Source organism: Microtus ochrogaster, chromosome 6, assembly GCF_000317375.1.
Source record: "Microtus ochrogaster isolate Prairie Vole_2 chromosome 6, MicOch1.0, whole genome shotgun sequence".
Classification (NCBI taxonomy): Eukaryota; Metazoa; Chordata; class Mammalia; order Rodentia; family Cricetidae; genus Microtus; species Microtus ochrogaster.
The window spans coordinates 67,356,249-67,367,562 of record NC_022013.1 but is presented as its reverse complement, the minus strand read 5'-3'; the positions used below and the strand labels follow the sequence as shown (position 1 = coordinate 67,367,562).

At 45.1% G+C, this 11,314-nt stretch overlaps 1 protein-coding gene across 2 annotated transcripts in view; it reads right to left on the bottom strand.

Moving 5' to 3' along the window:
* Positions 1-11,314, bottom strand: part of Cacna2d3 (calcium voltage-gated channel auxiliary subunit alpha2delta 3) — an 833,716-nt gene that overhangs the window by 208,924 nt on the left and 613,478 nt on the right. For both annotated transcript variants that reach the window (XM_005348768.3, XM_005348769.3), the window contains one exon: positions 616-687. In XM_005348768.3, coding sequence (XP_005348825.1) covers positions 616-687 — 72 coding nt within the window. The remainder of the gene's footprint in view (positions 1-615; positions 688-11,314) is intronic.

Sequence of the window (11,314 nt, the reverse complement as noted above, 5' to 3'; positions counted from 1 at the left end):
ATGAAAGGAGACAGAGACAGAGAGCCACATTGGAGCACCGGACTGAAACCCCAAGGTCCAAATCAGGAGCAGTAAGTGACTGGTCTCTTTAGAAAGAGAGAAGACAGCAGTGCAGAGGGGACAACCACAAACGGTGGACCGATGCTGCCATGGCTCAAGTGATGTTGGGCTCCACAGTCAGAAATAACAAGGACATATTCTTCCCTTGTTTCTTTGGAGGCACTCCGGCTCTGTCAACATCTTGATTTCACACTCTCAAGAGTCAAACTGTTTGGGGAAGCATCCCACTTGGCAGTGCTCTCGCGCCTTCCTCCAAGAAATTAAACGAAGATCACCGAGGAGAGGTGTGGCCACCGTCATCAAGAGCTGTCTACGAATTTTCCTCCTCTGATCACTGAGTATTTTAGAGAGGGGCTGCAGATGCTAAGAGCTCTGCCCATCCCTCTCTCACATCCGGCTCACTAGCCCTCACAGTAAGGTGAGATAAGAGGGAGAAACTCATACACAGTATCCTTGGGCAGAGAAAGAAGTCACCAGAGAGCTTACAAAGCATAGATGCAGATATCCGAGGATCAGCCCTCCCACAACCAGGTCGGAGGCACCGCAGATACTCACGGTTTCGTTCTGCTTACTAAACACAGGCATGGCCACTGTGGTCATCAGCACGAGGCCTTGGTCATCAGCCAGCTGGGGGAGAGAGGGAAGGCGGTTACTGGGTGTGCCGTGGATGCCTCAGTGCAGAGGCCTCCTGTTGACCTTCGTCCCTTCTAGCCAAAGGCTACTGGGAAAGAGCCCTTTGTTACCCTTTGGCGGGGAGGGAGCACAGAATCTCTCTACCTGCTCTGCAGGCTGACAGTCCCAAGCCCCAGCTGGAACCCACCTGTCAGTCACTGCAGCTGATATGTTCCTGTTCCGCTATTTTGCATCAGATGAGCCTCATTTGGATTTCAGGGGTTTGTTTATTCCAACATAGCAACTTCACTGTTCAACTCCCCAGGCATTTGTGCCCAGTGTGTGTTCTAATGACACTTCCAATAACACGGGATCAGAAACGTCAGACATCAGTGGTCTCATAAAGTGTTCTTAGGGGGTGGGGAAACGGGACCCAGAAGCTCCTACTCTCCCCAAGGCAGGCAGGCCTGTCAAGCCCCTTCGCCTCTTCAGATCCCTGAATGCTAGTCCCAAATGGAAAGCACAGGAATGAGAAGATAGCTTTAGCGTACGACTCTGGAAATCGCCACGAGGAAGCTAAATGCTGCTTCTGAAGGAACCGCTCCTGAAACAGGATGCAAGCCTGCCGGGTTTTCAGCTGCATCAGACACTTTGAGACCTCTGGGTACATCTGCTTCTCATACCGTGCTGGGAGGCACACAGGCGGGAACAGCTCTCCTGTCCCAGTATCAAGGGAGGAAACAGTCTCAGAGCCCAGTAGCAGGCTCTGGTTCGAGACAAACCTAGCTCTGATTGTCAGCTTTGAGTCTCTTAGCTGCACAGTCAGGCCTTGTTGGTGTCCTGTGAAATCACGCTCATTACCATCACTGTTAGGATAAGACAGAACAGGACCCAGCGTGGTCCTCTGGGAACAGAGGCGCTCCATGGGCGCTGGATTCCTTTCTCTGCCCTAGGGTCATACAGCAAGTACGTGGCAGGACTGCACAAAATTAAAAGAGAGCAAAGACATGCATCACAGTTGCTTGTGCAAGTCGGATGGGAGAGATCCTTTCTGTTCCGCATCTTCCTTGAGCACCCACTGTGGAGGACTCCGAGGCCTGGGCTCCTCCATCCTTAGTTCATAGCAGTGGTTGGTGCTTTTCTCACTTGTCCATGGTTGTAGCCATGGAGTAATTAGGTGCTCTTCCATCCTGCTCCTCTCTTAGAAAGAGGCCACCTAAGGAGACAATTCTAGAATCGAAGTGATTGATAGCCACACAGTGTTTTAGTCTTTTAGGCAAAAGTCATTGAATTCAGCCTTACTTCATTTTTTCTTCTGTTGTTTTTGTTTGTTTGTTTTGTTTTGAGAAAGGGCCTTCTATAGCCCAGGCTGTACTTAAACTCCTGATCCTTTTGCCTTTACTTACCAAGTACTGGTGGCATTACTGGTTTTTACCACAACACCGCACTTCCACACTTAGTCAGTACTCAGCAAGTTACATACGTATCATGTCTACTGTTGAGGTTCCTATGACCTTGCTGCTTCCAGTGTGATGCCCAAGACAACAGAGCTCCAGAGCTTAATATAAATGCAAAACTTCAGGCACCATTCTAGGGTTTCTAGATAGGAATCCTTATATTGATAATCAGGGTACATGAAGCCAAGGAATATTGTTACAGGGGCATCTTTCCCACATCACCCCATTAACAATCTCAAGAGCAATAGAAAATACCCAGCAGAAATGCAGGAAACATGCTAATCTTGCATCTACTTAGAAATAAGCTGTGATCTTTTGTGAAAAAGGAGACAAAAGTGCCATGGTCTTTAAGGATCAAAAAAACCTGTGGTATCTTCTTGGCTAGCTGAGTGTCTGTCTACTTCCTGGCTAGCTGAGTGTCTGTCTACTTGTTTGCGCAAGCGCTATTCTGGATGACGGCTGAGAAAATCTGTAACTCTGATTCAACAGGCAGACTATGAATACAGCAGATACAATTTGGTGGCCTTCATACAAGCAGGTTTTAAGAGAATAGACACACTGTACAAGAAAGAAGGAATTCTCTTTTCAATTTGACTTTGAACTCAACATTGAAACATCAACCCTTCCTGGAATTTCCAGTTCACCAATCTGCTTCACAGGTTAGGATTTATTAGAATTTATATTCTTTAATATAAATTACTCTTCAAATAAAAGTCTACATATATGTATATATTTATATGCTCACATGCACACACACGTAGGCTGTCTTTATATGCTTATATACATATACACATACACATGCTTTCTCTATATAGGCTTTCTTACTGTCCTGTCTCTTCCAAGACTTCTGACTAATCGTCATGTTACTGTTACTCAATTAACTTGCTGGGCATTAAAATAACCAAAAAAAAATCCTTTAATATTTATAAGCAAATTGTACTAGCTTGAGACAATGTTGACAGCTCTTGTTGTGCCAAGAATCAAGTCAGCCAGTGTATGCAGTATCGTAATTGTTTATGGAAACATAGTTTCAACTTCTACTAAAAATACTTGAAGTATACCATGGTAACTGGTGGAGGCTCAAAGGCAGACCCAGTCCACAGTAAGGAGCTCTCTTAACATCAGAAATCCCATTTCCCAGCGCCTTGATTCATCCTTGCTGCTATACAGAAAAACCAATTTGAGCTGATCCATAACCCTGGGTAATTTCCACTTTGCAACTCAAATCCAAATTTCAGGCCATGCCAACATGGATCACGACGAAACCAAAACACACCACTGGCAGTCATGAGAAATGAAGCTTTCCCTCTGCAACCAGTAAGAGCCAGTTATAAATCGCTGGTGATTGTCCTGGCACAAATGCAAGACCAGGGGAAACGGCCTTCCAATAAGCCAGAATGTAGTGTCAGCTTCACCCAGGGGGGAAAAAATCCTTATGCTATTGCATTTGTACTAAAACCAGTCATTTGTAACCAGCCTCAGGTAAACAGAAGAAATTCAGTAAGTCCAGGCAGGCCAGGGTTCGCCTGTGGGACTATAATCTTGTGTACTCTTCTGCTAAGGGTTGTGGCCAGAGTTCCAACCTGCAGGCTTCCTGTGGAACCCAGATCCTTTTATGGCCGTGAGAACGAGCAGGAACCCAGAAACAGCACGTGTACAATATTGCGACCCTCACCTGCCCTCCGTCAGTCCTTTCTCCCCAGTTTGGCCTCTGTGCCTCCGCAGCATTGCATGGAGGAGAAAAATCAATCGGAAGGTTTGTTTGCACCGCACGTACTTTATGACCAAAAGGCAATCAGTGTGCCTGTCACAGGAAACAGCAGCCAGGGGCAAGAGGTTTGCATCCAGACCTCCAAGCAGAAATTATGCAGCCAATCCTGGTCAGAAGCATCTGCCTCTGACTCACTAGGGATTGCTGGCTTTTCTGCGGCCTCCAACCTGCTGCTGAGGCAACACCAGGGCCTAGGATTCATACTCAAGGTTTCCAAGAAAAACGCAGACACAGAATCAACATTCATTTTCCAAGGCATAGAAGTAGAAGATGGGGGTCATTATGGTCCATCTGGGCAAAATCCCATTAAGTCCAAGCAGGAATCCTGAAGTGAACTGCTGTGCAGTTACACTTGTCCAGGCTTTGAACGGCCCCTGAACTGCTTGCTTATGGTGTTCTCTTGTGTAATAAGTGTATATTATTCCATATCCTTCATTTCCTATGCTACATAATGGGGACCGTTCTGGTATCAAAGGAAATGATGGCGAGTAATGCCGAACATCTGGTTTATAAAACACAAACTTGCTCAACAGATTGACTGCTTCCTGTCAGCTCCCGACTTAGCCATGCATGTATCTCTACGAGTACACGCTCAGATTAATGTGTGAGGTCTGTGCCGCTGTACCAGGCCTCTAGTCCTGATGCCTTGTGAGCTTCCGTGGGGAGCACGGGGCAGGAATGTGGTTCATCCCTAGGGTGTGGCCCCAATAGCATAAGACAACCAGATCCCCAGCTCACTGCTGGCCTTCTCACCACCAGTCACTGTTTTCCTTCAGAAATTCTTTAGGCCTCGGCTAGATGCCAAGTTCTCTGTCGTGTGCTAGGAAGAGAACCAGGGACAAGACTGGAGTGTCTCCCCTCCAGGAACCCCGGGTGCACTTAGGCAGACAGAAAAACTAATGAGGCAGAGGGAGAAGGTCTAGGAGGGGCTGGCATGCTGGGTCTCCCAGAGTGAGAAAAGAGGCCAGCCATCTTCTTTTGCTCTAGCCTGGGTTTGAGTGGGCACCTTCTAGTTATTGGAATATTCAGAACGCCTCCTGAAAGCCGGCTTAACAAGCAGAAAGCAGTCAGTCCCCTGCCTCACTCCAATTCTTCCGTAGTAAATTATTGATAAGTGAAACAGTGCCAGGGAAGAAGTTTGGAACCTTCTGGACACTTTCCTTCTTTCCCACAGACCTCACTGCTTCTCCTTTTGCCCTCCAGCCCCAAGGTTTCCTGGCAGCCCATGCCTCCCACCCTGCTCCTATGGCTAGGTAGGCAATCAGACAGCTTCTTGTATGTACGCACATGCCATGTAAGCCATGAGGTTAGCTTATAATTAGGCACAAGATTTGATCTGGATTCTCTGTGATATCTCAAGCTGGGGCAAAGATGATCTTTCTGGTGGGTGGTTATAAGACCCCAAGTTTGGCACTCATGTCCCCTCTTCCTAGATAGAAAATTAGACCAAAAAAAAAAAAACCACCCAGAGAGAAGGAAAGGAACATGGAAGAGAGGAAGGACAGGAGGGAGAGAGAGAGGAGAGGAGAGAAGAGGAGGGGGAGTGGGAGGCGGGGAGGGAATGCTCAAGGGATTAAGTGAGAAGGGACAAGGAAGGACACCGCTCTAGATGGCTTCGTCCCCGGCGACTCCTCTACAATGGGATGTTGTCATTAGGATTTTATGAAAACAGCTTCACGATGAACAAGAGCTTGGCTGCTTTGACATCTCCAGTAAGAAGAAGCAATCTCGGGAGTCTCCTCTGGCCAAGCAGCACAGGGAGGCAAGAATCTGCATGGGAAGAGGGCAGGCCTGGAGTGGGTGTCCCCGAGTGTGGTGGCCCAAGGGGACTTAGAACAGTGGTGGCTACTGAGCAGCGGCTGCTTTGGAAGGACATCTGTCTGCCTTGCCCTTTTCCCATCTCCATTCAGAGGGAACGGATGAGGCCAGTGGCAGGATACTGTTTCTCCTGCAGCTGGATGCCCTGAGGATGGTGCCAAGCCCCAGGGAGGAGGTGAGCTGGGCACTCAAGTGAGTTAAGGGCAGTATGCTTGGCAGCACATTCGAGGACTGCCAGGTGGGTGCAGCAGAGTCTCCTGGCAGATCTGCTCAGCCCTGGAGGCTGAGATTGAATGGGGAGGTTGTGCACAATGGTGAACTCTGCAGGGAAGACTGGCTTTCTGCCAAGGGAGAGGCTAATTCACTTACTCTCTACCAATATAGTATTTCTTCTATATTTCACTCCTCCGTTCCTCGGCTTCGCTTACTGAAGCTGATCAGAACACTGACTATATTAACGGAGTGTATGGTATAAGTTCATAATACTATCATACATAGATATTTTACACACAAGGATAATGCTTAAGAACAAAGCCACTTTTCTGCTGTTTCAGCATCCACAATTAATAGCACTCAGCACTCTGTAAAAGGACACTGTTGCCATCTAGCGGTAGTCTATGTGAATTGCAGGCACACTGCCCAGGGAGATTAAAAAGCCATTTGCAAAGTATGAGCTTTTCCAGTAAAAACACATTTCAAAGGCAGCCGCTGTTATTTAATACCTACCTAGATGAAGCACAAGCTGCGTTAACTATTAGTTCTGCCAAAGACTTCTGCCTTGACAGGAAGGGGATAGTACTTAGAGGTAGAAAAACACAGCTGTGTGCATCTCTGAATACCAAGTGAGGCATTTAGAATGGGAAATAACTGCTTATTTATTGGTGTGGAGGTGGGGAATGCAACCAGGGATCCCAGAAAAAGTCAAGTCCCTTAGACTCACTTTCTCAAGTGCAGCTTTAATGGGGCGGGGGAGCTATCTTTTTCCCATTCTTTCTGTAGGCCCAGGAAGTCTTTGTGTGCATGGGAGTTCCTGAAGGCCACGTTCTGGGTGGTGCATAATGATGGGACTTGTGAATGGGGCCCAAACACGTGTCACCCAAAGTTTCCATTTTACCCTACACGGAAAGTTCTTGAGAGTCGCTAAAACGGTTCCTGGACAAGTCACAGCATTGGAATAACAGAGAAGCAGTCTCAGCAAAGGTGGACAGAAGCAGGTGGTGCAGCTGACACTTCATGGTGAAACATCTGGACCTCTCCATCTCTATCCTTAAACAAGCGCACTGTATGTCTGTCGCCTGCCGCTGCTACCAAATATGCTCTACTACCTTCTGTTAGCACAACATGTTGGCACAAATATCTTTATATCAAACTGGGATCTGGGAGAGGAATCTAGCAGGGACACACTAGTTTCGTAGGATGTGTTTAGTGCAGAAATGACCCTGGTGAGGACGGAGACAGCCTTCATTTGGCCAAGGCTTTCAAAGTCCTTTCAGGGATGACAAAGGAGACAGGGTCAGATAACTTGTTTGTCTAATGCCAACACTGGCTCAGGCTGTAGACTTTAGTCTTATAAACTTTCATTTCCTCTTTTTGATTGTTTAATAGAGGTCAGCTTTGATACGCTTTCTGTGAATGTGAATACCTAAATATTGATTAATTAACATTCTACTTAGGATCTAAAAAGCCCCTTGGAAATGGAAAAGGGAAGGAATGGCTGGTCTTACTAGTAGACCACAAAGACTCTCTTCCCCATGGTGGAGGATGGTAATATATAGATACACACATATTCTGATTACATTGAGGCGTTTAAAGTGGTATGGCAGTAAACTATAAATATATATTTATAGATAACTAAAAATATTTTTTCTGGGCATTTTTGTTCTAATTCTAGAACCCAAGTCCTTTCAAAGCTCTTTCAAAGCCTAAATGACCATCTCACAGAGAATCTAGATAAATCCAGACATTCAGAAAATCAACCAGCAGAAACATACATGTAGTAGGAAACTATATATCTAAATTATGAAACACGCACAGCAGTAATGCCTGTATGTTGTGCAGATACAGATACTCATAAAAGAACATTTGCATAGATAAGGAGAACACAAATGTCAGCAGAAATCAGAGATTACAATCCAAGTAGTATCTGCAGAAATTTATCTAATGAAGGAGTTTTTGCAAAGGTGTAGATGTAATACATGGTTCCCTGGAGGATCAGCAGAGGTTCAGGGAGCAGGTGCTAGGAATAAGGGGGGCACTCCTGCTCCAGAAAGAGAGGTTCATGGGGCAGTTGTGAAAACTGAGGCAGAAGGGCTGTACTCCGAGGGCTATGACTAAGAGCCAGGATTCCCCACAAGAAGATATTCACGACAGAGCTGCCAATGAAAGCCACCGTGTTCCACAGAAGACCGGTCAACCGTGGCACACCCTTCAATTTTGATGCCATTTCATACCATCAAAAACGGATCTTCAAATAAAAAAAAATAAAACTCTTAAGTGGATATTATAACAATTTCTAATCTTTAATCTTAATAGTGACTATGCATATTTATTGATTTCCTTTCTGTGTGACTGAAAGTTTGAACAGCAAAGAGGCTTTCCCTAAAGCCTCCTCTAGAGAGAACACTGCATAAGTAAACCACTTAGCAACATATACCTGCGGTGAAGATTAATGCTGCCAAACTAAAAATGCGTTATTTAAAACAATTTTAAGTCCTAAGTCCTGCGTTTAAATCCCTTTCTATACAAAGATAAAAATAATCTGTTATAGCAACCTTGGAAACACACTGATACTGAAAATGCCACCAGAACACAGTTTTCATAGCCTAGGTTAAACACACTGTGGTCTTCATGAGTATTTACAGCGAGAAGCGAAGAGAGGCAAATCTTTCCTTTCTTGAAAAAGAGCTGATTCCGTGCAGGCAACACAAAGCATCCATTTATGACACCCTCCGGAAGAGCACTTTCTTTTTAAAAATCTAGGCAGATTATGAACACCCAACACTGTTTAGATTCTGGCTGTACAGGACATTTTCCAACGTTGTTGCAAGATGCCTGAATCCTAAATAACACAAGGCTCTTGCAAAATGAAAGTGGAAGAATACGAAGTAAATACGAAATAAATAAACTTTAAGCAAAGTTTCCTCTTACTCTGCCCTTGATTGTCTTGGTAAATTATAGTCTTTCAACCAATAAGAGTGATACTTAAATGTTAATTTCCTTTTGTCTAAGACAGTTTCTGGTTTATTTCTTTGAAATGAGTCACTGTTGCTTGCACAGGAGATGCTGAATTGCGATGAGCCTTTGCTTTAGAGGACATTGTCTGAATACAAAAGGAAGCTCAGGACTCTCTTTGAACTTGAGCTGCATCGTGTATAAACTGGATGGCCAAAGTTGTTTGTTTTCTTTCTCTTTTTAACAACCTAAAGACAACTTTGTGAATGATAATGCTGAATGAGAGTTGGAACAGCTTTAAGAAAAATCTAGAATCACTCTGGTAAGAAAATAGCTATTATTTAGGAAAATGTCGATGCTGTTTCTCTTTCCCAGTGATTCTAAGATAAAAGCCATTAAGCAAAGAATATAGTTTATAAGCAAACATTTCAATAGCATCAGCATGCTGTCTTTGACCAGGAACACATCTATAAATAAATCCATGGTCAAGAGAACACTACTGATTAGCATCTGATTAACATATCTGAAAGCTGTCTTGGAGGCTGCTTTGTTTGTTAATTAGGAGTGACCTGCTTATTTCCAGAGTGCCCAGGAATGACAATAGGAATGACCACGGAGCCTTGGACTTGGGCCAATGCTCATGGTGAGCCTGACACACAACCGACCCCCTGTTGTGGCCAAACATTCATAATTTCACAAACGTGGTTAAGACACCTCCCAAAGAGATGCCTGAAAACACAGCCAACAGTTGGAGCTGTGGGGCCCTGGGACAAAACCTTCCCCTTGTTTAAAGACCCCCTGAAACGTGGCTTCCTCCATAAAACCTTCCCTAACTAAGTGGAAATGGGAACCAGATGTCCTTAACTCCACTACAAAGATAATCATATTTACTCTACAACCAAAGATACCATCTAGGCCCAAATCTGTGCAAACTGTTAATACAGCTAAGTCTCTGAACACGATGGCTGGAAGAGACACGGAAATTGTGTAGCGCCGGTGAACTCAGAGCAGAAGGAAAAGAGCCTAGTTTTCCTCTAAGCTTTCAGCAGAGACACAAAAGTGCTCAGCAAATGGTCCTTGAGGGAATCTGTCCCAACATCATCCTTTTTTGTTTACTTTGTACAGGAGGCTCAGAGAGGAAAGCAGCCATGCAGAGGTAGTAGCAGAACTCGGAGAAGATGCTGGCCTCCTTTGCTACATGCCTGTGTGTATTGTGTCTCCATCAGTGTGGTTAGTCTGACAGTACAGGACTCTCTGAGGAGCTGGGACCTACAAAGTCACTGCTTCTGGAAGCCAACACTGCATGCTGCCCACCCAGCCCATGCCACGGTAATAAGGAAAATGACTTCACTTCTAAAACCAACTGAGTTGAAAACTGTGACTTCAAACAAACAGACCCAAATCAACATCCAAACTGGGTTTCAGTCTTTTGAATCAGCGTGTTTGTTATTCCTCCATCCCTCCACCCCTGTTCCCTCCTCCCCCATTCCCATCAATCCACCCCATATCTAGGCATGCCCACAGCCATGCTTTATATCCATGGGGTCCTAGATCTACCCCTCACATGGACCTTGAACACTGTCTGCACCCATTCAGCATATGAAAAATCAAACCTAAAATAACCAGAAGGCAGCAGAGCGGAGGGTAAAGACACAGACTTAGTTTCTGGAGATCAAGTACAAATCATTCCGCCCCCAGAATCCTTTTGTTAGGGGTGTGTAAAATGTCATGTTTTGCCTTCAGGAGCTTAAAACACAACAAAAGAGACAACTCATAAATCATTCTTAAAACGGAAAGAGCCCTTAAGAGTTCTTGAAGTATAAAGCAGAATTACCAACAAGGCACCTAGCGTAGGGCATAGTACCCCTGCCATATGCAGCTAATCCCATGAGGACCATCCCAGGTTATGGAGAGATGCTTGCAGGTCCCTTCAAAACTCACTTATTGCTCCAGTGAGTTTGAACTTGGTTTCTCCATTTGAGTCACATAAGAAAAAAGAATTGTTTTCCTTTGTCTCATAACAGAGCATGAGGGGTCTCAGAGCTAACCATGGCTCAGGAAATAACTGGTGTGGTTAAGGAGAACTTATGCCTTTAAAGGAGGTTGGGGTGATGGGCAATAGGGAGACGGTTGCTATGGAGGCAGGGAGCTGGGAAGAAAAGAGAACTGTTTCAGTGATACCCAGCCTCCAAATCACCAAATGCATTCCAGGCCTGGGCAGATAGGGGTGGGTGCAATCCAAGCAAAAAGCCCACGAGTCAGCAAGTGGTTCAAGTCTTTGAGTCATTTCTGGAAACAGAAAATCCATAGCATGGCGTTAATCTTCGCCTGACATTATTTTACCTCATGAAACTTGGTTGAGCTGTCTCCAAATCCTCCGAGTTAATTGGGATGGGATAAACATCTAGCCTTTGTTTTTGAACGG